Here is a 26,340-nt window from a genome sequence, read left to right as displayed (position 1 = left end):
GGAAGGTGCCTTGGTTATATTGCTGTGGGTCCAGGTGGGTGCTGTTAGCAAGGGTGGGTGCTGTGGCTCCAGGTGGGTGCCGTTAGCATGGGTGGGATGCAGATGGGTGCTGCGGGCACAGCTGGGTGCTGTTAGCATAGGCGGATGCCGTGGGCACAGGTGGGAGCTGTGTGGCAACTTCACAGAAGCCACCCCATGCCCAAGCAGCTGTGGGGTGCAACACTCAGCACCCCACCACCCCCCTGCAGCTGCCTGCAGAACTGGGGGGGGGGGGGGGGGGGGGGGGGGGCAGTAAAGGATTTGGGTAGTCTCAGGCTCTGAAATGGGCCCTGGGTGCTGGGCAGGAGAGAGGCTGGGGGGGGACCCTGGCGTCCCTGGGGCTGAGGTCTGTGGAGCTGCATGGCTGGGGGGGCACACACAGAGTGCTGCTGCCATGGTCCCATCACCATCCACTGGTCAGCAGTGGGGAGACTGGGCTCAATCCGGAGCTGCTGGGGTTTGGTGCCAAAGAGGACATTTGGAGGCAGAAGAGGATTTATTCCCACCCTGGGGTGGCCTCGGGGGTGGGGGGGAGTAGGGAGGATGAAGTTAAGTCCTGATGAGCTGCTCAGGGAGGAAAGGAAATAGTCCCATGCTGGATGTGGCCTCTGGTGCTAGGGGATGCTGGCTGCTGCTCATGGAGGGCAGGTGGAGTGGGGGGCGGGTTTGGGGGGGCACCTTTGGGAGAGTGGGGGCTGCTGGGCATTGGGCTGTGGGCACTGGGGACTGGCTGAGTGTCAGCATGGGAAGCATCACTGGATACTGCGCCCTGGTTTTAGGGGCATCACTTGCTGGGGAACTGAGTACTCCTGGGGTTTGGGGGGCTCTGCTGGGATGAAGAACCATCTGCCTTCTGGGTTTGGGGCACCACGGGCATGGAGAGAGCTGCGTGGAGGTGAAGGACGTGGGAAGATGAGTGTGCCCAGGTGGCCAATAAAGGCACCAGCACCCTGGCCTGCTCCAGCAGTGGTGTGGCCAGCAGCGAGAGGGAGGCGATTGTCACCCTCTGCCGGGCACTGGGGAGGGCACAGCTTCAATCCTGCCTGCAGTTTTGGGTCGCTCACTACGAGGACATTGAGGGACTGGACCAGGTCCAGAGAAGGGCAATGAAGCTGGGGAAGGGTCTGGAGCACAGGGCTGGGGAGGAGCAGCTGAGGTCTGCCCTCAGCCTCCTCTTCTCCAGACTAAACAACCCCAGTTAGTTATCTGGGAGAAGAGACCAGCCCCAGGCTCACTCCTCCCTCCCTTCAGTTGGATCCAGCTAAATTCCTCACCTGATGCAGCCAGTCCAGGCTGCAGGATGTGCTCCTAACTGGGATGTTAGGAACAAGGGTGGTGGAACACTGCAAGAGGTTGCCCAGGGGAGGTGGCTGAGGCCCCATGACTGGAGATATTCAAGGTGAGGCTGGACAAGGCTCTGGGCAACCCAGACCCAGACGTTTTTTGCTGCTACAAGGCCAGGCTGAGGGAGCTGGGGGTGTGCAGCCTGCAGGAGAGAAGGCTCCAGGCAGACCTCAGAGCAGCCTGCCAGGACCTGCAGGGGCTACAAGCAGGCTGCAGAGGGACTGCTCCCAAAGGCCTGCAGGGACAGGCTGAGGGCAGTGGTTTGGAATGAGAGCAGAGCAGCTTGAGATTGGAGGTGAGGAACAAGTTGTGCAGCAGGAGGCTGCTGGAGCACTGCAGCAGGTTGCCCAGGGAGGGAGCTGAGGCCCCATGGCTGGAGCTGTTCCAGGTGAGGCTGGAGCAGGCTGTGAGCAAGCTGCTGTAGGGGAGGATGTCCCTGCTGAGTGCAGGGGGTGGCACTGGGTGACCTTCACCCCTCTCCCAGCGCAGCCCATCCTGTGCTCCCTGGGGCTGCCTGCAGAGCTGCCTCCTGCCCAATGCCTCTCCCTCTTTGCCTCCCCGCAGGGAACTTTGGCGATCGCTACTTCGGCACGGACGCTCCTCCCGACGGGAGCGACGACGAAGATGCTCTCAGCACTTAGCTGCCTGCGGAGCCGCCACCAGCTCCGGGCAGCCTTCAGCGCCGCACCTTAACCCCTCTCTGTCCATCTCAGGTCTCTCCTGGGACCAAAAGAAGCAGGAGCAGGCTGCGAGTAGTAGAAAATCCAAAGCCATTTAGTGGGTACAGCTGCGGCTGACACATCCAGTACAGAGAGACCCCCCCCCCCCCGCCACCCCCAACCACCTCCCCTCCGGGGAGCTGCTCCTACAGCAACCCTGCAAGCCAGGAGGCGTCAGGGATGCCCCCAGGAGCAACTTGGCTCACCAAGGCAGGAGGAGGTCAGCAGGAGAGAAGTTTTTGCTGTTAAAACAGTTCGGTTCTTTATTTTTTTTTCCTTTGCAAATAAAGACTTCTTTTTTTTTTCCCCCCTTTTTCTTCTTCTTTTAATATATATATTTATATATTTATATATATGGTTACAAGTGATAAACTGAAAAGCCTTTTTCTTGCCTCTCTTTTATTTTCTGAGGTGGCCTTTGTCCATCTTTTTCCCCTCTCTTCTTTATGATTTTTTTTTTCCCTCTCTTTTGCCCTTTTTAATTTTTTCAGTGGATTTTATCCTCTTTTTTTTTTTAACTACCATTTTTTTTCCTCGGTGTATTTTGCCCATTTTCATGTTGCTTTTCTTTCTTTCTTCTGCCTTTTGTCCATTTTCTTGCTTCTCTTTTTCGTTGTTGTTGTTTTTAATGACAATTTTTTGGTCTTTTGTCCATTTTCCCCCTTTTCTTTATGATTATTTTTTCTCTCTTTTACCCTTTTGAATTTTTTTCAGTGGATTTTGTAATTTTTTTTTTAACCATTTTTTTTTTGGTGGATTTTGTCCATTTTCTTTCTTTCTTCTGCCTTTTGTCCATTCTCTTCCTTTTGGTTTTAATTATTATGTTTTTTGGGGAAGCTTTTGTCCATTTTCCTTTAAAAATGATGATTTTTTCCCCCCTGCTTTTTGCCCATTTTTCTTTCAAAAATGATTATTTTCCCCCTGTTTTTTGCCCACTTTCATTTTAAAATGATTATTTCCCCCCCCCGGTTTTTTGCCCATTTTTCTTTCAAAAATGATTATTTTTCCCCCTGTTTTTTGCCCATTTCCCTTTTAAAAAGATGATTTTTCCCCCTGCTCTTTGCCCATTTTTCTTTCAAAAATGATTATTTCCCCCCCTATTTTTTTCCCACTTTCCTTTTAAAATGATGATTTTTCCCCCCTGCTTTTTGCCCATTTGTCTTTCAAAAATGATTATTTTTCCCCTGTTTTTTGCCCACTTTCCTTTTAAAATGATGATTTTTCCCCCTGCTCTTTGCCCATTTTTCTTTCAAAAATGATTATTTCCCCCCCCGTTTTTTGCCCACTTTCCTTTTAAAATGATTATTTCCCCCCGTTTTTTGCCCACATTCCTTTTAAAACGATTATTTTCCCCCCCTGTTTTTTTGCACATTTTTCTTTCAAAAATGATTATTTTTTCCCGTTTTTTGCCCATTTTAATTTTAAAATGATTATTTTTCCCCCTGTTTTTTGCCCGTTTTCCTTTTAAAATGATGATTTCCCCCCGTTTTTTGCACATTTTCCTTTCAAAAATGATTATTTCCCCCCCTGTTTTTTGTCCATTTCCCTTTTAAAATGATTATTTTCCCCCCTCTTTTTTTCCCATTTTCCTTTTAAACTGATTATTTCCCCCCCTCTTTTTTGCCCATTTCCCTTTTAAAATGATGATTTTTCCCCCTGCTCTTTGCCCATTTTTCTTTCAAAATGATTTTCCCCCCGTTTTTTGCCCACTTTCCTTTTAAAATGATTATTTCCCCCCCCTATTTTTTGCCCACTTTCCTTTTAAAATGATTATTTTCCCCCCTGCTTTTTGCCCATTTTCCTTTCAAAAATGATTATTTTCCCCCGTTTTTTGCCGTTTTTTGCCCACTTTCCTTTTAAAATGATTATTTCCCCCCCCCTGCTTTTTGCCCACTTTTCTTTCAAAAATGATTATTTCCCCCCGTTTTTTGTCCATTTCCCTTTTAAAATGATTATTTTTCCCCCTCTTTTTTTCCCATTTTCCTTTTAAACTGATTATTTCCCCCCCTCTTTTTTGCCCATTTCCCTTTTAAAATGATGATTTTCCCCCCTGCTCTTTGCCCATTTTTCTTTCAAAAATGATTATTTTCCCCCCGTTTTTTGTCCACTTTCCTTTTAAAATGATTATTTCCCCCCCCCTATTTTTTGCCCACTTTCCTTTTAAAATGATTATTTTTCCCCCCTGCTTTTTGCCCATTTTTCTTTCAAAAATGATTATTTTTTCCCCTGTTTTTTGCCCACTTTCCTTTTAAAATGATTATTTTTCCCCACAGCTTTTTGCCCATTTTTCTTTCAAAAATGATTATTTTTTCCCCTGTTTTTTGCCCACTTTCCTTTTAAAATGATTATTTTCCCCCCTGCTTTTTGCCCATTTTCCTTTCAAAAATGATTATTTTCCCCCGTTTTTTGCCCACTTTCCTTTTAAAATGATTTTTCCCCCTGCTCTTTGCCCATTTTCCTTTTAAAATGATTATTTCCCCCCCTGTTTTTTGCCCACTTTCCTTTTAAAATGATTATTTTTCCCCCGTTTTTTGCCCATTTTTCTTTCAAAAATGATTATTTCCCTCCCTGTTTTTTGCCCATTTTCCTTTTAAAATTATTATTTTCCCCCGTTTTTTGCCCATTTTACTTTCAAAAATGATTATTTTTCCTCCTGTTTCTTGCCCATTTTCCTTTTAAATTGATTATTTCCCCCCCTGTTTTTTGCCCATTTCCCTTTTAAAATTATTATTTTCCCCCTGTTTTTTGTCCATTTCCCTTTTAAAATGATTATTTCCCCCCCCTGTTTTTTGCCCATTTTTCTTTAAAAAATGATTATTTTTCCCCCCTGTTTTTTGCCCATTTTCCTTCTAAAATTATTCTTCCCCCCCCCCTGTCTTTTGTCCATTTTCTCATGGGATTATTTTATTACTTACTATTTATTAATTATTTTTGGGTGCCTTTTGTCCATTTTTCCCTTTTAAAGTTATTTCTCCTCCCCCTCTCTTTTGTCCATCTCCTTTTGGGATTATTTTAATTGATTACTTATTTTTGGGCTATTTTTTAGTCCATTTTCTTGTAGGATTAATTATTTTTGGGTGCATTTTGTCCACTTTTCCTTTTAAACTTATTTCCCTCCCTCCCCTTCTGTCCATCTCCTTTTGAGATTGTTTTAATTTATTACTTATTAATTATTTTTTGGGTGGTTTTTAGTCCATTTTCTTGAGAGATTAATTATTTTTTGGGTGCCTTTTGCCCATTTTCATTTAAAAATTCTTCTTTTTTTGGGTGCCTTTTGTCCATTTCTCCTTTTAAACTTATCCCCTCCCCCCCCTTTGGTCCATTTTCCCATGGGATTATTTCAATTTCTAATTTATTACTTATTAATTCTTTTTGGGTGTTTTTTAGTCCATTTCCTTCCCTTTCCCCCTCCTTATTCTTTGTTTTTTCTTTTGTCCATTTTTCTTCTTGGATTATTTATTGATTTTAATTAAATTTTGGTGATTTTTTTGGGGTCCATTTGACCTTATTTAGGTCTCTTTTGTCAACTTCCTTGGCTCAATAATTAATGCATTTGGTCTTTTGTCCACTTTCTTGAGGGCTTTTCAATGATTATGATTATTTTTGGTGCCCTTTGACCACTCCTCATTGGTTTTGTCCATTCATCATTAATTTATTGTGCCCTTCTGTCCATTTCTTGTTGGGTTTATTAACTCATTTAACTATTTTTGGTGTCCTTTGCCCATTTTCTTGTTGGTCTCTACTTATTTAGGTCTGATTTAATTATTTTTGGTGTCCTTTGCCCATTTTCTGGTGGATTTTTAAATCATTATTGTACTTTTTTGTCTATTTTCTTACTGGTCTCTACTTATTTAGGTCTCATTTGATTATTTTTGGTGTCCTTTGCCCATTTTCTGGTGGATTTTTAAACCATTATTGTACTCTTTTGTCCATTTTCTTGTTGGTCTCTACTTATTTAGGTCTGATTTAATTATTTTTTGTGTCCTTTGCCCATTTTCTGGTGGATTTTTAAATCATTATTGTACTTTTTGGTCTATTTTCTTGCTGGTCTCTACTTATTTAGGTCTCATTTGATTATTTTTGGTGTCCTTTGCCCATTTTCTTCTTGGTCTCTACTCATTTAGCTCTCTTTTGTCAACTTTCTTCTTAAATGAATTAATATATTTGAGCTTTTGTCCATTTTCTTGGGGGGGGTGTTGATTATGATGATTATTTTTGGTGCCTTTTGACCACTCCTCATTGGCTTTATCCATTCATCATTAATTTCTTGTGCCCTTCTGTCCATTTCTTGGGTTCATTAATTGATTTAATTCTTTTTGGTGTCATTTGTCCATTTCCTTGTGGATTTTTAAATCATTGTTGTACTTTTTGGTCTATTTTCTTGCTGGTCTCTACTTATTTAGGTCTCATTTGGTTATTTCTGGTGTCCTTTGCCCATTTTCTTCTTGGTCTCTACTTATTTAGCTCTCTTTTGTCAACTTTCTTCTTTAATTAATGAATATATTTGAGCTTTTGTCCATTTTCTTGGGGGGGTTGATTATGATGATTATTTTTGGTGCCTTTTGACCACTCCTCATTGGCTTTATCCATTCATCATTAATTTATTGTGCCCTTCTGTCCATTTCTTGGGTTTATTAACTGATTTAATTCTTTTTGGTGTCATTTGTCCATTTCCTTGTGGATTTTTAAATCATTGTTGTACTTTTTGGTCTATTTTCTTGCTGGTCTCTACTTATTTAGGTCTCATTTGATTATTTTTGGTGTCCTTTGCCCATTTTCTTCTTGGTCTCTACTTATTTAGGTATCATTTAATTATTTTTTGTGTCATTTGCCCATTTTCTGGTGGATTTTTAAACCATTATTGTACTCTTTTGTCCACTTTCTTGCTGGTCTCTACTTATTTAGGTCTTAATTGGTTATTTCTGGTGTCCTTTGCCCATTTTCTTCTTGGTCTCTACTTATTTAGCTCTCTTTTGTCAACTTTCTTGGCTCATTAATTAATGCATTTGGTCTTTTGTCCATTTTCTTGGGGGGGGGGGGTTGATTATGATGATTATTTTTGGTGCCTTTTGACCACTCCTCATTGGCTTTATCCATTCATCATTAATTTCTTGTGCCCTTCTGTCCTTTTCTTGGGTTTATTAACTGATTTAGTTATTTTTGGTGTCATTTGTCCATTTCCTTGTGGATTTTTAAATATTTATTGTATTTTTTTGTCCATTTTCTTGGTGGTCTCTACTTATTTAGGTCTCATTTGGTTATTTCTGGTGTCCTTTGCCCATTTTCTTCTTGGTCTCTACTCATTTAGCTCTCTTTTGTCAACTTTCTTCTTTAATTAATTAATATATTTGATCTTTTGTCCATTTTCTCAGGGGAGTTTTGATTATGATGATTGTTTTTGGTACCTTTTTGACCACTCCTCATTGGCTTGATCCATTCATCATTAATTTCTTGTGCCCTTCTGTCCATTTCTTGGGTTTATTAACTGATTTAATTCTTTTTGGTGTCATTTGTCCATTTCCTTGTGGATTTTTAAATCATTATTGTATTTTTTTTGTCCATTTTCTTGTTGGTCTCTACTTATTTAAGCCTTATTTGATTATTTTTTGTGTCCTTTGCCCATTTTCTTCTTGATCTCTACTTATTTAGCTCTCTTTTGTCAACTTTCTTCTTTAATTAATTAATATATTGGATCTTTTGTCCATTTTCTTAAATTTTTTTAAACAAATCATTATTTTTGGTGCTTTTTGTCCATTTAATGAATATTTTTTGTGTCTTTTGTCCATTTTCTTGTTGTATTTATACAGATTCCCCCCCCTCCTTTTTTTTTGTGGCCTTTTTCCCCCCTCCCTCTTCATTTTCTTCTTCATTTTTGTTGTTGGTTTCATGTTTTTCTTCCCCAAAATACACTTAAGCACTAACTGGCATCGACAAGAAACATTTGGATATGCCATGGGATGGGAGGCAGTCACCAGGAGAGAAAGAAAAGCACAAAACACTCCCTGCCCACTGGTGCCCATGCCAGGGTGGCACAACCAACCTCACCACGGTGGTGCCAAGGGCTTCCTGGCTGATGCTCGGGGACAGGGCAGCTCCACTGTGCCCACGCTCAGCTCTTGCTCCCTGCCCCACTAGTGCCCATGCCAGGGTGGCACAGCTGACCTCACCACAGTGGTGCCAAGGAGTTCCCTGCCCACCACAACCTGCCGTGGTTGAAGCTTTTTTTTGGGATGGCCCCATGAGGTTTGCCCCCTCCCCCCCCATGAAGTTTGCCTTCCGTGGGGTCACAGCCTGCCTGGCCCTGACCCCACGGAGGTTTTAGCCCTTTCCTCTAATGGGGATGTGGGTGACAGTGTCACTGCCCCTAGGGTGCCACCCAGGGCTGCAGCCAGGGTCACCATAGAGACAGCTCCCCCTCCCCCCGCCCCCCACTGCTCCCATTTCTCCCTTGAGCTCCCCGGGCAGTGGGCCAGGACCATGGGGGTGCCCCCAGCACCCTTGGCCCCTCCGTGGGGCTTTCTTGTACCCTGTGGCTCAGCTCCGTGGGCAGCACACAGAGGGCAAGGGTGTGCCAGGCTCAGGGACGGGTCTCACCCTGCCAGACCAGAGGCTCTCCAGACCCCTGCGGACGAGGGGACAGCAGGAGGCAGGACCTGCTCGTCCCCCCCCCCCCCCCCCCCCCTCAGCCTGCAGGTTAAGGCGAGCTTGTCCCCATGGCTGCTGCCTCGTGGGGAGCAACTCAACGGGCACAGCCTGGCAGACTCTGCCAGCTTGGCGCTGCCAACGGCCAGCATTCCCAGTGTCCCCCTGGAGCCTCCCCTGGACACGCAGGAATCGGAAGGATGTCTGGAGAAGGCGGCAGCAGGAGATGCTCCTCTCCAAGAGCTGCCCGGTGGTGGTGGTGGTGGGGAAATGCCTTTAAAGAGGTAGCCCCTGCCAGGATGGCACTCGCTGAGCAAAACCTCCCTGTGCCCACTTCCCTGGGGGCTCCCCCAGCACTCAGGGGGGCAGACAGGACAGCCACAGCACTCAGACTGCTGTCCCCACCCGCCCTGAGCCCATCGCCTGCCCCCACTCCATCCCTGCGTCCTCTCTGCGGGGCTGCCACCGCCACAAAGCCACCAAGCTGCCCTCTCTCCTGCCCCTTGCTGCTCCCAGGGCACTCCTTTGCCGACTCCCCCTTGCCGAAGCAGCAGGACACGTTTCGAGCTGGACCCCATCAAGACTCATCCCCTTCCCTCCCCTGCCTCCCCCCCCCCCCCCGAAAAAGATCCCTTCCCCAGGTGTCCCCCACCCCGAGCAGCTCCCACGCTGGGGCTCACCCCCAGCACAGGCTGCAGTGCTACTGCGAATGTACTCAAGGAGAAGCCAATTAACTGCCTGCTAATTGAGCCCTGGGCTATCCCAAACGGCAGCAGGGGATGAGAAGGTCCAAACTCAGAGGTGCCCTCCCCTGGCTAGGCAAAGGAGCTGTGCCAGGGGATTTCCCCCAGGGGGGGCGATGTGATGCGGGGTTCCAGTGGAGATTTCGGTGCCAAACTCAGCGCCAGGTCCCCTCCTCTGCCCACTCCCCTAACACTGCCCACCCCCCCCAATCCCCCCTCCCCCAGTAGCCACGACGTGTCCCCTGAGCACCCTCCTTCGGGTGCTGGGGTCACTCCTGGCCAGCCCTTCTAGTGGTCATTGCTTTGGTGAGTGGGCACAGGGCTCTGTGGGCACAGCACAGCAAAATGCCACCCACCCAGGAAAGTGTCCCTGTGTCCCTGCTGTGACAAAGCCCAAGATGCAGCCCTTACAGCTTCCAAAAGTCCCCTCCCTTCCCTCGGGAGGCAGGATTTGTACCACGACTCCATCAAAACAACGATGGGATGAAGCCCAAGCTGCCAACAGGATGAGCTGCAGTGACTAATTAAGCTTCCCCACTAATGAACTTCGCAGCCTGGCACGACCAGGCAGGTGCCTCGCCCACAGGCATGGGCCCACCACACCAGGAGCTGCTGGCAGCTGGAGCAGGAGCATCAGCTCCTCCAAGAAGCCACCTCGGCTTCCGACGGTGCTGTCCCCTCCCTCTCAAACCTGTCACCAGCGAGAGACATTAACGATCACTCGAGCAGGGAAGCTGCACCGAGGTGAAGAGCGGTGGAGGAACCCAAGGGCTGAGGTTTGGATTGGTTAAAGCAAAAGCAGAAGCTCTCCTCCCCCTGAGGCCACCTCTCTGGCTCAGCACAAGGAGAAAGAAACCCAACTGGAGTGAAGTTTTCTGCTCCATTCCCCCCAGGAAACGCTGTCTGTTTCCCAAGGACAGAGGTAGCCTGGTGCTGGCCTGGAGACAGACACATCCCAGTCCAGGGATGGCTCCTCCAGGCTGGAGCGAGGTGTTGTGATGGGATTGGGAAAGGAAAAGCCAGGGGAAAGGGAACAAGTGAAGGACAACAGCTGAGTGGGGACTCCCTGTCTCCAGGGAAGGTGGCTGGGGGCTTGGATGCATCCTGGGGAAGCCCAGAGCCAGCCCATGGAGGGTCCCAGCCCGAAGGCAGGACCCATGATTGTCACTTGCTGCTGCTCCTGGCCCTGCCACACCCCTCCCACGGCTGCAGCTGGGTCACCAAAACTTCGTTCCTCCTTCCTGGGCCACCAGCACCTTTGGGGTGGGGCACGGTGGGGAACCTGAGTTGCCCTTTCTGCCAACTGGACCCTCCCAAGCACTGGGGCAGCTCAGTGGCTGCCAGCTCACCCTGGCACCGGCGCTGTCATCGCGGTGCTGCCGTGGCCACCGCAGTGCCCCACCTCTGGCTGTGTCTGCAAAGACACCTCTGAGCACCAGGGCAGGGCTCCCACTGCCACCCCTGCTCCACGCTCCCAACACAGTGCTCTATTCCCACAACACTCCACTGAACCCTCCAGCCTGACCCATCCCACAGCAACACCTCCTCTGCCACCGACTGCAGGGCTGCCCACACCTCCTGCACTCCCTGGCCTCCAGCCACAGCCAGCTCCACCATCCCAGGATGATGCTCTGCCAGTCCCATGCCTTGCTCCTCTGCCTGTACCTCTTGGCACCAAGGCAAAGCCCTGCACAGAGCTGGCCACAAAGCCAACATACCACAGGCCCAGTCCCTGCTGAAGCATGGGGTTGGTTACTTCTCCCATGGAACAAGTGATAGAATGAGAGGAGATGGCCTCAAGTTACCCAGAGGAGGTTCAGGCTGGACATGAGGAACCATTTCTTCCCTTTGAGGGTCGTTAAGGCCTGGCCCAGGCTGCCCAGGGCAGTGGTGGAATCCCCACCCCTGGAGGGGTTTCAAAGCCATGGAGCTGTGGTGCTGAGGGCCATGGTTTGGTGGTGCCCTGGCAGTGCTGGGTCAGTGCTTGGACTTGGATGATCTTAAAGCCTCTTCCAACCCAAACAATTCCACGATTCTACTCCATGATCCCCAAGGCTAAAGGAAAAGCATAACCAGGCCCCCCCTCAACCCTACCCCACATCCACTGCCAGACCCTGCAGCCCCTCTGCCCTTGCTTGCACAGCTCCAACATCTTTGGAAACACCCTCCTGGGAGTTGGGATGCAGGCACTGCCCACACTGGGAGGCTGAAGCCTCTCCCCCAGCCTAGGCAGCTGCAGAGACCCCAGCCAAGGGGGACCCTGCTGCTATTGCACTTTTCTTCTGCTCAAGCATCACCAGTTTGGTGCAGGGAGTGAGAAAGGAACTCAGGGACAGGAGCAAGGGCAGGGATGGGGGGGGGATGTGGTGTGGAGGGGGGAAGGGGTGGCAGCAGGGTATGTACATGGGCGGGGGGGGTGCAGAAAGGTCCCACTTTGCTTGCTCCTGGTTTGTTTTCCAGTGTGAAACAAGGTCCATGACTGGTTGGAAGTGGTTAATTGGTCTTTTTCTGTCTCTTTTTTTCTCTTTTTCTTTCCTTTTTTTTTTTTAACTCTTTTTTTTTTTTTTAAAAAGGGAGTAAGTGGAAGGGGGTAAGGGTGGGGGGGGGGGGAGAGAAGGTGGGATTAGGAGTGTGTGGGGGGGGTGGACACGACAGAAAAGCAGGAGAGACCCCCCTCCCTCCCCCCACGCACACCACCCTGTTACCCTGGGCTCTAAAGGAATCCTCGGAGGCAGTCTCTGAGCTGCTCACTTCTCGGGCACCTTGGTGGCTCCTCCTTTGCGCTGGCTCGGGGGGGGCTTGGGGACACGCTCGTCCCCGCCCCCATCGGGGCTGTCTCTGGAGCCTTCCCAGTGCTCGAGGGTTTTCTTGTGATTAGTCTTTGCTGCCAGGCTCTCCCTGCTCTTCGGGGACGGTTCTGGAGGTCTCTCCTTGGGTTTTCTCCCCCTCTTCTTGCCGTTTGTGCTTTTCTTCTTCTCCTCTCTGCTAGCAGAAAGCTGCTCCCTGGGTTTTTTCTTTCGGCTGGCCTCGGAGGAGGTTCGGAACCAGTTCTGTGCCCACGAGGTGACACGGGGGTTAGTGACCATCCCCGGGGGCCTCACCTGCCCCAGCCCACACCCTGCTGGCATCAGCTCCCCAGAGACAGACTGCCTGCTGTTCAGCAACCAGCGCAAGGATGAGGACCTGCTGGAGCTGGTGCACAGAGAAGGTCATCAGGATGATGAGAGGGCTGGAGCACCTCTGCTGCTGGAGACAGGCTGGAGGAGCTGGAGCTGTTCAGCCTGCAGAAGGCTCCAGGGAGACCTCAGAGCTGCATTTCAGTACAGGGTAGGGAGGGACTGTGCAGAAGGGCTTGCAGTGACAGGATGAGGGCCAATGGTTTGAAGCTGGAGCAGGGCAGATTTAGGTTGGACATCAGGAGGATGTTCTGCACAGTGAGTGGTGGAACACTGGAACAGGGATGTAGTTGAGGCCTCATCCCTGCAGACATTCAAGGCCAAACTTGCCGTGGCCCTGAGCAGCCTGCTCTAGTTGGAGATGTTCCTGCTGCCTGCAGGGGGGGCTGGATAAGATGACCTTCGGGGGTCCCTTCCAGCCCGAGGCATTCTGTGATTCCATCAGCAGCCACAACCAGCCGAGGGACACAAAAGAGGGCCAGGAAGGATCCCTCTAGGCTGTCCCAGCGTTGTTAACGCAGCTGGGAGCTGCTGTGCTCTACTCTTGGCACACATGGATGGAATGGAACAGTCTGAGGATGGGCACGTTGGGGTGGGGAGCAACCCAGGCCAGCTCCAACCATCTCCTTACCTCTGAGTGAGCCTTGATGATGTGGTACTTGACCCCACTCTCGGAGCTGAACTCCTTCTGGCACAGGAGGCAGCGGTACTTGCCCACCGAGTGCTCCCCCTGCAAGACACAGCATCCTCTTGCAGCCAAACACCCTGCAGGGGTGGCTGCCCCAGCCCTGCAGCCCCCTCCCCGAGGGGAGCTTGACGTTTGAATCGTGAAACAACAGCAAACAAAAGCTCTCTGCCAGCCCTCAGCCCCGGGCCAGGAGGAGCTCACAAACAGCAGCTTCTACTCTCCCATTTCAGCCCGCGCTGGGCTGTGCCGCAGCAGCTTTGGTGGTGCTGGTTGTGGTGGCACCAGAGGCTGGTATCAGAGTGCTGGATGCTGGGAGGGCAGGCAGCAGCAGCTTTTGCTGCCTGTGCAGCTCCATCACCACTTGTTCCATTACCACTGCCATCGTGTGTGTCCCTGAGCCCGCGGGAGGCTGACGAGGCCAATTGCCTCCATTTCCTCGCTGTCAGCAGATGTGTGACCTCCTGGGACTCAACCACCATCTCCTTTATGTCCAACAGACCCACCTCATTTTCCTCTCAGGCTGTCACCAAGGCACAGCAAGTGCTGGATCTCTGTCATGAGAGCCCCCTCGTGGGGATGAGTGATCTCCTGGCTCTGCCACACTTCGCGGCACAGGGGAGATAAATGTGCTCCCTGCTTGACCAGAGCTTTATGGATGGGCCCCTCCAGGAGATATAGAGGCTCCCTGGGAACTTCTCCAGGCTGTAAATCTGGAGCCAGACAGGTCTCTCATTCTGAGGCCAGGCAGGACACAGGCAGGACTGGCTCTGCTGCCAGCTGGCTTCAGAAATACTCATGGAAAAACTCATCCTGCATCACAGATCCCTGCTGAGGAGGGGGTGCTGCCTGGGAGCAGCCTCTGCTCTCCTTAAGGATGTACTTCAACCAGTCCTGCAGCATCTTACAGCAGGAATCACAGGTTGGCTCAGGAGGGACAATGATTTTCCTACAAGAACAGCCTGAGAGGGATTCTTCTCCTCTGCTCTGCTCTGCTGAGCCCCTTGCTGCAGTGCTGGGGCCAACTCTGGAGCCCTCAGCACAACAGAGACCTGGAGCTGGTGGAGAGGGGCCAGAGGAGGCCAGGGCAATGCTGGCAGGGTTGGAAGCCCTCTGCTGTGAGGCCAGGCTGAGAGAGTTGGGGGTGTTCAGTCTGGAGAAGAGGAGGCTCCCAGGTGACCTTCCTGTGGCCTTCCAGGATCTGAAGGGGGCTACAAAAAAGCTGGGGAGGGACTTTTTAGGATATTAGGTAGTGTCAGGACTGGGGGGAGTGGAGCAAAGCTGGAGGTGGGGAGAGTGAGGCTGGAGGTGAGGAGGAAGTTGTTGAGCAGGAGAGTGGTGAGAGGCTGGAATGGGTTGCCCAGGGAGGTGGTTGAGGTCCCATGGCTGGAGGAGGTGTTTGAGGCCAGGCTGGCTGAGGCTGTGTGCAGCCTGCTCTAGGGTAGGGTGCCTCTGGGCATGGCAGGGAGGTTGGAAGTGGCTACTCCTTGTGGTCCCTTCCAACCCTGCCTGATTCTATTCTATGATTCAGATGTCCCTGCTGACTGCAGGAGACTTGAGCTGGATGCCGGTGGAAGGTCCCTGCCGGTGCCCGGCTGCCTGATGCTGCAGCTGAGCAGAGGACCTGCCCTGCCCTCCTGTGTTTGCACTTTCACACTGCACAGATCCAGCTTCTGGGGGATCGTTTGCTGACTGATGCCATCAGGGGCTGATGTGCCAGCAGACAGCAGTTGATGTTTTTAATAACCACGGGGGATGTGCTGCAGCTGCCTCCTGGAAGCTCCATTTAATGGAAGCTGCAGCTGGAAACGTTTCAGGGTCTAAAGCTTTAACAGCTCCCACTCGGTTCCAGCTCTGAGGGACCTACACTGAGCTCCCGTGGAGGCTGCAGGCCACCAGAGCTCACTGCAGCCAGCAGTGCTGCTGCTCCACCACGGGAGAGGTCACTCTCAGATGCTTCTTCCAGCCTCAGCTCCATGCCCAGGAGGCACCCCACCAGTGTCCCTCCAGCTGCTGGGCTTCCAGAGGGGCTACCCAAATTAACAGAGAAAGCATCTCCTGATGCCCACCAGCCCTGGGAGATGTTCAGCTTCCAGCTCTGAGCTGCTGTGGTCACTACCTGGCTGGGTGAGGTGCTGGGTAGCTGAGGGCCTGTGAAGGACTCCAGGGGCTGCAGGAACCAAGCTGGGCAGAGACTGCTGTGGGTTGGGGACATTGAAGTGGGAGGATGAGAAAGTCCAGCTGCCCCAAGGCACTTGGTGTGTCAGAGGGCTGGGCTCTTGAGCAGGACCCTTCATCCAAGGTTGGGCTAGCAGCTCAAGCCCATCCATTAGATGTGCTCAGTTTGAGCCCCTCTACCTTCATCTGCAGGCAGCTAAGGTTCTGAGGGGACTTTCTTGTGGTCTTGCAGTGCTAAAGGGACCCATCAGAAAGCTGGGGACAGAGTTGTGAGCAGGCCCTGCTGGGACAGGACAAGGGGTGATGGTTTGGGCTCATAGAGGGAGATTCAGAGTGGAGAGAAGGGAGAAATGTTTGCCCCTGAGGCTGGGGAGAGCTTGGCCCAGGCTGCCCAGAGAGGCACCAGAGAGGTGGGAGTTGCCCCAGCCCTGGCATCACTGCAGCTCAGGTTGGTTGTGGCTGTGAGCAACCTGTTTTAGTTGCAGATGTCCCTGCGGGACTGCAGGGGGGGTTGGACTGGATGAGCTTTAAAAGTCCCTTCCAACCTAAACCATTCTGTGATCCTGTAACTGTGATCTGCCTGTGCCTGTGGGCTTCATCCTGCTCAGGAGGACGCTGCTGATGGTGAGCAGCTGGACCGGGACGGTGCAACAGGGCAAGTGCTGACTCCAAAGGCACTGGCACTGCTCAGTAGCCATAATCCTTTCTCTGTGCTGCTGTCCTTTAGCCTGTTGCTTCCAAACGAGCCAAGGGGAAGAGAAACCCCAAAGCTGATGCCAGCACTCACCTTTTTGCAGTTGGCCAGGTGAGCTTTCAGCCCCGAGACGCTGGAGTAAATAGCTTCACAGCACTGTGGGAAGAAACAAAGCAGGGTTTGCCACCATCCCCCCTCGTCTCTGTGCCTTCCCCTGTGCCAGGGCCAGGAGCCTGCTGTGCCAGCAGGACCAGCAGTCCAGGCTCAGCAGCGTGAGGTTAGCGCTGTGCGAGGCGCGGGGGCTCCGGTCACACGTTTCCTATTAGTGCTAATGGGAGTCATGTGGCCACATCCCTCTGCTTCCAGGGGCTGGAAAAATGTCTCCCCTGAATGTCTCCGTGGAAAACGTTCATTTGTGAGCAGCAGAGAGGTCCTGCTGGGCTTACAGGAGTCCTTGGAGCCACAGCAGACGCGGAACGGAGCAGAGAAATCAGCCGGGCAGCAGCAGGGCCAGTTTCTGAGCAACAGCTTTTGAAAGGGCCTGTGTGTGACATTAATTAGCCAGCCCTCTGCCCCGGCCCTGAGGTGACAGCCCAGCTCCCAGCTCCCCAGCAGCCAGGCTTTGTTTCAGATGATAAATCAAGGGCCCAGCACCAGGGTGGAGTTCATCTCCCTGTCGGCGCGGGCCAAGGCTGGGGGTTTGCAGCGAGATGAAGGGCACAAGCCATGTCCCCGAGGGCTCTGTCCCTGTCCCAGGGCTTTAAAAAGGAATGGCTTAAAACCAGCCCTGGCTTTAAGCTGGCAAAAGCATGTTCTCTGCAGAAAAAGGCTCTGGAGCACAGAGCATGAAGCCTTTGCACTGTCTGGATCTCAGGAGCTTCCCAAAGGCAGTTCCAGGCAGAGAGCAGGAAGCTTTCACCCTGTCTGGATCTCAGGAGCTTCCCAAAGGCAGTTCCAGGCAGAGAGCAGGAAGCTTTCACCCTGTCTGGACCTCAGGAGCTTCCCAAAGGCAGCTCCAGGCAGAGAGCAGGAAGCTTTCACCCTGTCTGGATCTCAGGAGCTTCCTAAAAGCAGCTCCAGGCAGAGAGCAGGAAGCTTTCACCCTGTCTGGATCTCAGGAGCTTCCCAAAGGCAGCTCCAGGCAGGGAGCAGGAAGCTTTCACCCTGTCTGAATCTCAGGAGCTTCCCAAAAGCAGCTCCAGGCAGAGAGCAGGAAGCTTTCACCCTGTCTGGACCTCAGGAGCTTCCCAAAGGCAGCTCCAGGCAGAGAGCAGGAAGCTTTCACCCTGTCTGGATCTCAGGAGCTTCCCAAAGGCAGCTCCAGGCAGAGAGCAGGAAGCTTTCACCCTGTCTGGATCTCAGGAGCTTCCCAAAGGCAGCTCCAGGCAGAGAGCAGGAAGCTTTCACCCTGTCTGGATCTCAGGAGCTTCCCAAAGGCAGTTCCAGGCAGAGAGCAGGAAGCTTTCACCCTGTCTGGATCTCAGGAGCTTCCCAAAGGCAGTTCCAGGCAGAGAGCAGGAAGCTTTCACCCTGTCTGGATCTCAGGAGCTTCCCAAAAGCAGTTCCAGAGCCTGAATTAGGCAATGCCAAACCAGGGCACCTGAGGAGAAGGTGACCTAGTCCCCAAGCCAGGTGGCTTGAACACAGCCATCAGGATCCCAAAGGTGGGATAGACTTCAAGCACACAAGAAGCCGAGGGACAGGAGGAGGAGGTGAAACAAGGCTCTGAGCATCGCTGCCAGAACCTGGCTTTGGTGGATTTGTGCCCCAGCAGTGCCCCTGGAGAGGCTGGAGAAGAAGAGCAGCAGGTCCTTACGTTGTTGGGACAGTTGATGCGACCCTTCTCCTTCACTTCATTCTTCCAGTTCTCCAGCAGCCTGGGATTGAGTTTCGGCAGCCCCGGGCGGGTGTAATTGAGCTGCAAACAATGGAAGAGGATTAGCAGGGCAGCACACACCAGGCTGCTCCTTGAAGCACTCCGTGCCCTTAACGAGGGTCTCAGCCCCACCAGGAGAAGTGAAAAGCAGTCGGGTGGCTTCCCCCAGAGAAGTCATCTCCCCGCTGGGTACTGCAGAGCACAGGGGAGGCTCTGCCTGCTTCTGTGCCACCAGCGAGGTGGCAGCAGGGCTGGGGGTGGCTGCGGGTGAGGAGCAGGGAGAGGTGTGGGGGTGCTCCTGGCTCCACGTCCCACGGCAGAGGGGGCACGGTGACTGCACAGCCACTCTGCCACGTTTCATAACCAGGACAACAAACAACCCTGCAAGCTGGGCACAGGGGATGGGTGCCAAGAGCCTCCATGGCTGCCTTCCACCCATGAATGGGCACAACCCCTTAAACAATGAAAGGCTCTTGTGTCTCTGCCTCTCCTCCTGGCAGGGCCACTCTTCCCAAGTGATTTTAATTACCACTTTATTAACGACTTTGAGGTTGAGCACAGCAGGCTGCCCTTCCCAGCTCCATTTCTGCATGTTCAGCACAAGCAGAGGCAGCTGTGGCATCTCGGTGCCTCCGGCCTGCTTGGCTCTACCTGCATGACTGGGCTCTGCTTGTCACTGTGCCACCATGCCAAGGTCCACAGGGGACAGAGAGCTTCTCTGCCTTCCAGATGGGCACAACTCCCAGCTCATCCCAGTCAGCTCTGCTGGGACCGATGGATGTTGCTCAGGACCCAAAGGGCAAACTTGGAGCAGGATTGGGTGAGCTGGCACATGGCACATTATGGGTGAGGGCACCTCCAGGCACAGGGCATGGCTGCATCAACAGGGACCTACTAGAGTTCAGAGAATGTGAGGATGGTGAAGGGATTGGAACATCTCTCCTGTGAAGAGAGACTGAGAGCCCTGGGGCTGCTTAGTCTGGAGAAGAGAAGGCTGAGAGGGGATCTTATCAGGGTCCACAGATACCTGAGGGGTGGGTGCCAGGATGAAGGTGCCAGGCTCTTTTCAGTGTTGCCCAGTGACAAGACAAAGAGCAAGGGCATAAGCTGGAGCACAGGAAGTTCCACCTCAACATGAGGAGACACTTCTTTGTGCTGAGGGTGCAGAGCCCTGGAGCAGGCTGCCCAGAGAGGTTGTGGAGTCTCCTTCTCTGCAGAGTTTCCAACCCCACCTGGATGTGTTCTTGTGTGACCTACCCTGGGTGACCCTGTTTTGGCAGTGGGAGAAGCAGTGGACTGGATGATCTCCCGAGGTCTCTTCCAGCCCCTAATATTCTATGGTTCTATGCTGGCCATGAGGATGCACAGGCAGACAGTGCTCAGAGAGCTGCAGCCTCAGGCTCTCTTTGAAATGTGCCCAGAGGAGCTGGCACTGATGGCTCCAACAGGGTGGGGAGGCAGCTGCTGGGGTTCTTTTCCAGCTGTGACGTTTCCTGAGCATGCTGCTAAAGCTGGGAGCCTGCCTTTGGCCAGCTTGCCTCAAGACTTGGTCAGGCACTGGAAAAGGCTGCCCAGAGAGGTGGTGGTGTCTCATCCCTGGAGGTGCTCAAAACACCATTGCAGCTGTGGCACTTGGGGACACGGTTTAATGGCCACAGTGGTGCTGGGTTGAAGGTTGGACTGAATGATCTCAGAGGCCTTTTCCAGCCAAACAATTCTCTATGGCAAAGGCTTTGCTATCAAACCTCCCTGCAAAGGAATGCTCCCACCTAAGCCTGGGGATGTGGAGGGCTTGGATACCAACCGCTCATTTCCACCCAAACTGAAGTGATCCACAAGCCCCCGCAGCTCCCACCTCACTGTGTGGTGGGGCACAGCTGGAGGAGAAGGGAGGCTGGGCAGAGCTGGGCTCTGCAGGAGTGGGCAAGCAGCCTTGTGAAATGGAGCTATGAGGGCTGATGAGGAAGGATGTGGAGAAAAATCCCTCAAGCCTCAGCCTGCTGCTCCTCTGTCATGCTCCGCGGCCGGGGGAGATGCCAGCAGAGCTCTTTGAAGCTCTGGGCTGGGGCATCTACCAACTGCTTGGTCCCTCGCCTGGGGAAGGCGATGCCACCTCCGGGGGAGAACACAGGAGTCCCTTTTTGTCATTGATACTGAAGAGTCAAGATGCCAAACAGCCTCCTTCATTAAAACCCAATCAATCCCATGAATGAGCACACATTAACGGCAACCGCACACAGCCCCAGCAACAACCTCTCCCTCTGCGCGTCCCCGGGGAGGAGACGAGGGGGGGAACGTTCAGAAATGTGGACTCTGCTCCTCTGGTTTCCCACTCCAGAGCAACAAAAAAAACCAACCCCAACCAACCCAAAAAAATTCCTCCCTGCTCTCTCCTCCAGCAGCCCTGCACAATAACATGAAAATCTCATGTCTTCCTGGGGCACTGCGGTTCTGGGAATGTCAAAGTCAACTTTATGTCTCCATTAAGAGGGAGCCCCAGGCATGGAATATTTGATTATTATTTCTCCCCCCACCCCTTCCCCCTCCCCTATTTCTTTTCCTCAAACAGCCTGTAAGTGAAAACCTTCATGGCCAATTCATTAAAGGGCTACAACTGGGTTTGGCTGCAGCCCATCTCCTCTGAAGCATCGAAGGATGCTGGGGTTTGCTTTGACTGATGGCTTTATTTCATTATCTTTCATATTTCAATCCTCTCTGCTCCCTAGACAGCTCTCCCCTTCCCCAAAATATACAGTGCACTAAATGAGAACCATGCAGGCAGCCTTGGCCCTGCCCAACCAGCTCCCCTCCAAGCCCCAGTGAGGTCCCAGTATGAGGCGCAGCTCTCCCATCGCCCTGTGGAACAACTGAAGTGAGGAGGCAAAGCCAAAAGGCACCCAGGGGTGCTGGCTGGTGGCTCTGGGTGGCTGGGTCACACCACACTGGTGCTGCTCAGCAAGGGGAGGAAGGGTGGGCTTGGTCCCACCAAGCTCTGAGGCCACAGCTGGAGCTGGGATTGGTTTTGGCCCACCAGTGACACGAGTCTGCAGGGCTCAGCCTGGCTTCCTGCTGCATCTCAGGGCCATTGTTTTGGGGGACAAACCCGAGCCAGGCTTCTTCTGCTCTGGAATTTATCCTGGCTTCAGGATTTACTTTAAAAAAACCCACCCCAAACCTCAAGCCTGGAGCTGACTTCTTCCCTTTAGCTTTATGAGTGGCCGAGGGCAGCCTGCGCTCTGCATCCACTCACCCCACGATGTGGCACCCAAGCTCCACAAGGAGAAGAAGCTTCCACAGCTGTCCCCAGCCCTGTAGCAACACCCTCACCCCGAGATTCCCTGCGTGGGGAGGTGAACAGGGTGTCCTTGCACCCCACAGAGGAGCTCTGCATTCTTTCTGTTGTGGTTTAACACAGGGAGGTGTCCTGGTTTCAGCACAGCAGTGGCCTGGGCTGTGGGAGCCTCCCAGCACCTCCAGCACAAAGCTCTCTGCACCTCAAAACAAGGAACCCCACATTGAGCTCTATAGGGAAAGCATCACACCAGGAATCTTGGGGCCAGTTTTGGGTCACTCACTCCAAGAAGGACATTGAGGGGCTGGAGTAGGTCCAGAGAAGGGCAAGGAAGCTGGGGAAGGGTCTGGAGAACAGGGGTGGGGAGGGGCAGCTGAGGGAGCTGGGGGTGTGCAGCCTGCAGAAGAGGAGGCTGAGGGCAGAGCTCATTGCTCTCTGCAGCTCCCTGAAAGGAGGCTGGAGCCAGCTGAGGATTGGGCTTTTCTGCCAAGGAACAAGCAACAGGACAAGAGGAAATGGCCTCAAGCTGCCCTAGGAGAGGTTTAGGTTGGACATGAGGAACAATTTCTTCCTCTTGAGGGTTGTCAAGTCCCGGCCCTGGCTGCCCAGGGCAGTGATGCAGTCCCTATCCACGGAGGGGTTTGGAAGCTGTGGTGCTGAGGGCCTTGGTTTGGTGGTGCCTTGGCAGTGCTGGGGTAAGGCTTGGACTCCATGGTGCAAAAGGTCTCTTCCAACCAAAGGACTCTGTGACTCCACTGTATGAACCTGAAGGCTTCCCATGTTAGTATCACAGAATCAACCATGTTGGAAGTGACCTCCAAGCTCATCCAGCACAACCTAGCACCCAGCCCTGCCCAACCAACCAGACCATGGCACTAAGTGCCCCAGCCAGGCTTGGCTTCAACACCTCCAGCCACGGCCACTCCACCACCTCCCTGGGCAGCCCATTCCAATGCCAATCACTCTCTGACAACAACTTCCTCCTAACATCCAGCCTAGACCTGCCCCCAGCACAACTTGAGACTGTGTCCCCTTCTTCTGTTGCTGATTGCCTGGGAGAAGAGCCCAACCCCACCTGGCTACAGCCTCCCTTCAGGTAGTTTTTCTCCTGCCTTTAGAAACCTCTTCCCTCAGCTGCAGGAGGCTCTCTCACTCCAGCCTCCACACCAGGTAAAGACATCACCCCCTTCCCAACCCCACAGCCTACCACTGCCTTGCCCATGCCACCATGCTGAGAACCCATTGACCTCTGCCTGCAGTGGCAGCTCCAAGCTTGGCTCACAGCAGCTGCTGAGACCCGGGAAAGCCAGAGGAAGGTCAGGGAATTGGCATCATCTTGGTGGAGCTCCTGCAAAAGGAGGGGATTTGCTTTGCTTTGCTTTGCTTGGCTTCCTTTATTTATTTATTTCCCTCCCAGCAAAAGCAGCAGGGCTGTGCCCTTCCCCATCTGAGAGCTGTTGTGAAACAGCCCATCTGGTTCAGTTTATCCAGAGGCAAAGAAAGATGGGAGCGAGGAGCTGAGGCTCCAGAGTATATTTAGAAAGGCTGGAGTTGGTTAGAGCAGCGTGAAGGCAGCACAGGGGCCTGGGAGCCAGCAGCCTTTCTTCTGCTGCCATGGCTTTGGTGAGAAGGAATCCATCCTCCAGGGGAAGGAGCAGGGTGTCCCACCACGGGGCCACCAACAGCAGCCCAGCCCAGCTGCCCCCCTCCCCTCTCCCACCCTGGGGCTGTGGGAGCAGCTTCCACGTGGCCGTGAGGACAGGACACAGAGCAGGGGGGGGTGAAGCAATGGGGCTGTGGCTGCTGGGAGGATGTGAATCCTCACATCCCATTGGATTGCTTGCCTGCCCCTGGGAAAAGCTCTGCTGCCTGGATGAGGGAGGGAGAGGAGGGGTGGCTTTGTTCATCAGCACCTCTGAAATCACAGAACGAGTTTAGGTTGGAAAGGAGCTCAAGGATCAGCCAGTTCCAACCCCCTGCCATAGGCAGGGACACCTCCCACTAGAACAGGTCACTCAAGGACTCACCTAACCTGGTCCTGAACACCTCCAGGGAGGTTGTGGAGCACAGAAGCACAGAATGTGATCTTTGATCACATTCTGTGCTTCTGTGCTCCACAACCACCCTGGGAAACCTGTGCCAGTGTCTCATCACCCTCAACCTCTGCCAGGGTCTCACCACCCTCACTGCAAACAACTTCTTCCTAACATCCAGTTTCCATCTCCCCTCTGCCACTTCAAACCCATTCCTCCTCCTCCTGTCATTACAAAATCTTGTCAATAGTCCCTCCCCAGCCCTCCTGCAGCCCCCTTCAGACACTGGAAGGCCACTCCAAGGTCTCCTCTAAGCCTTCTCCTCTCCAGGATGCAGAGCCCCAACTCTCTCAGCCCATCCTCAGAGCAGAGCTGCTGCAGCCCTCTGAGCAGCTTGGTGGCCCTCTCTGGACTCACTCCAACAACTATGGACAGCTTGGGGGTGGAGCAGGTCCTGTGCTGCATTTAAGTAGGGGTGTACCCAGTTCCCAGCTCTGGTCTAACCAGTGAGAAGTGTCTGTCACTGTGGGACCCTGGAACCCCCCCGGCCTTTGCTGAGATGAAACAGGAACAGCTGAGATCTGCTGAGGATCTCTGACACAGAATCACAGAATCATTTGGCTTGGAAGAGATCTTGCAGATCAGGTTGAATCCTTACCCCAGCACTGCCAGAGCACCACTAAGCCATGGACCTCAGCACCACAGCTCCACAGCTTTCAAACCCCTCCAGGGATGGGGACTGCACCACTGCCCTGGGCAAGGCCTTGACAACCCTCAAGGGGAAGAAATTGTTCCTCATGTCCAACCTAAGCCTCCCCTGAGGCAACTTGAGGCTATTTCCTCTTGTCCTGTTGCTTGTTCCTTGGGAGAAGAGAGCAACCCTCAGCTGGTCACAGCCTCCTTTCAGGGAGTTGCAGAGGGCTGTAAGAATTTCCACCTCTCTCCAGGTCCAAGCCAAAGGGGTCTGTGGGCCTGGCAGCTCCATGGGAGGAAGAGGTGTTGGTGTGGTGGCACTTCTGTGCCATCAGTCCCCCCAGCCAGCCATGGTTAAGCAGTGATTGCCCTCCTGCCTCTCTGCTGCTGCTGCTGCTGGGTTGTCAGCTCTCTCTGAGGGACTGCCACCGCATGTGCTGGGAGACCTGGTCACACTGCCCACCTGTCCAGGCCTCTTGACTGCTTGAAGCCACTTGTACAGGAAGTTTGGGGTTCTAACAGGGTCAAATTGGGCACTTGGGGCATGTTTGAGTTGCTTCCAGTCGGGATCAGGGGAGCTTTTTTTCCATACCAGCTTGGGAAGCAGAGTGGTCCTGAGCCATGCAAGATGCTGCTCAGCAGAGCTGCACAAAGCTTGCTGAAGCCAGCAAGCTCCCACCAGCCTCCCTGGGTAAGAACCTGCCTCCCACCTCCTTCCAGCATCACTCATCGAGGGGGAAAACAAAAAAGCCACAGACTGAGCAGCTCAAGTGTTAGTGTTGCCAAGGGAACGTGGCAGCCGCTGCAAGACACAGCCCAGGCACTGCTCCCTGTGTGCTCAGCCCTGCCCTCACCTCTGACACCCACCTGCCTGACACAGAGCCAGCACCCCCAGCTTGTCAAGGGCCCCAGGTCCCCAGCCTCCAGCCCAAGGGCCTTGTTTTGTCACCTGGGAGCTGATCCAACTCCCCCCCCACCACAGACATCTTCAATGCAAAGCTGCTTCCATCAGCCTCTCAGCATCTCTCTTGGGTTTGTAGTGTTGAGTTGGGGCTCAAATTGAAACAGCTCAGCTCTGAGCACAAGAAATGCCTCATAAGCCCTTCCCCCTCCCCCAGACACCATCTCGTGGAGCAATTCTGACAGCGGGAGAGACCTTCATGATGCCTTCATCTGTCAGTCTGCACATGGACCCCTTGCCCAAGTCTAGGTCTGCTGTCTGCTCCTTCAATTCAAAGGGGAAACACCCCAAAGCCAAGAGTAAGAGAGCAATTCAAAGGGGGAATAGCCCAAAGCCAAGAGTAAGAGAGCAGCACTGCAAGGAGGAAAGAGAGAAATGAAAGAGCTGAGGCAGGGGGGGGAGAAGTGAGCCCCACACCTCTCCTCCCACAGAACCCGAAATGAAACAGCTACTTAAGGCTTCATTTCCTCATGCTATAAAGGCACTGCAGCCCAAGTCATCTGGAAACCAAACAATGATGCCACCAAGCATTGGGAAATGAACATTTGGAAACCAGTTCTGGCCCTAAAACCTCAACTCTGCTCCAAGGTGGCTGGCAGCACCACAATTGCATCCCCTCCTGTGTCAGCTGCCTCACTGGGATGCCAAGGTGGGTAAAGAAGAGGCAGAAGAGTGCTGGGTTTTCACCTGCCCATTGTGTGCAGACTGGCAGCAGAGTCAGAGTAAGCTTCTCCAAGGATGGTGGCATCTCTGCTCAGGACCAGGCTGTGGGAAGCCACTTGGCTGAAGCTCTGTTTTTGTGCCACCCACTTCCCTGGGTTGAACTGCACAGCTTCTCCAGGCTGAACACCACCAAGTCCCCCAGATGGGCCTGTTTTCCAGACCATTTACCACCTTCCACGTTCTTCTCTGGACCTGCTCCAGCCCCTCCACATCCTTCTTGGAGTGAGGAGCCCAAAACTGAACCTAGGATTCAAGGAGTGACCTCACCAGTGCCCACCAGAGGGGGATGATCCCTGCCCTGGTCCTGCTGGCCACACTATGCTGATTCAAGCCAGGATGCTGGTGACCTTCTTGGCCACCTGGGCACACAGCTGCTCATCTTCAGCTCCTGCTGACCAATACCCCCAGATCCTCTTCTGCTAGGCAGCTGGGCTGGATTCTGATCACACAGCACCACATTCTGTTCCATTTAGATTTGAGTCCTAGCAGTGGAAAGGGCCAAGCTGCCTGCTGCTAGCCTCATCCAGAGTCTCCAGAGCAGC

The 26,340-nt window shown here is 52.6% G+C and overlaps 1 protein-coding gene and 1 long non-coding RNA gene across 4 annotated transcripts in view; one reads left to right on the top strand and one right to left on the bottom strand.

The window, feature by feature from the left end:
* Positions 1-626: 626 nt before the first annotated feature.
* Positions 627-2,453, top strand: LOC135188437 (uncharacterized). 2 transcript variants are annotated; one of them, XR_010307695.1, is made up of 3 exons: positions 627-687; positions 1,291-1,438; positions 1,948-2,453. It is a non-coding gene; the product is annotated as an uncharacterized LOC135188437 (long non-coding RNA). The 2 variants fall into 2 exon arrangements; XR_010307694.1 differs by lacking the exon at positions 627-687 and having other exon boundaries at positions 768-1,438.
* Positions 2,454-9,384: 6,931 nt separating this feature from the next.
* The window catches only part of ZNF512B (zinc finger protein 512B), a 41,067-nt gene continuing 24,111 nt past the window's right edge, over positions 9,385-26,340 (bottom strand). The window contains exons 14-17 of one of the 2 annotated variants that reach the window (XM_064167468.1): positions 18,037-18,138; positions 16,314-16,376; positions 13,295-13,393; positions 9,385-12,537 (exon numbers count right to left, since the gene is read on the bottom strand). In XM_064167468.1, the coding sequence (XP_064023538.1) occupies positions 12,235-12,537; positions 13,295-13,393; positions 16,314-16,376; positions 18,037-18,138 (567 nt within the window). In that variant the 3' untranslated portion in view covers positions 9,385-12,234. The remainder of the gene's footprint in view (positions 12,538-13,294; positions 13,394-16,313; positions 16,377-18,036; positions 18,139-26,340) is intronic. The other variant, XM_064167467.1, reaches the window with a different exon arrangement.

This window comes from Pogoniulus pusillus, chromosome 29 (genome assembly GCF_015220805.1).
Source record: "Pogoniulus pusillus isolate bPogPus1 chromosome 29, bPogPus1.pri, whole genome shotgun sequence".
NCBI classification, from domain to species: domain Eukaryota; kingdom Metazoa; phylum Chordata; class Aves; order Piciformes; family Lybiidae; genus Pogoniulus; species Pogoniulus pusillus.
Note: the sequence above shows the minus strand (reverse complement) of the source record. Positions and strands in the feature narration are given on the sequence as shown.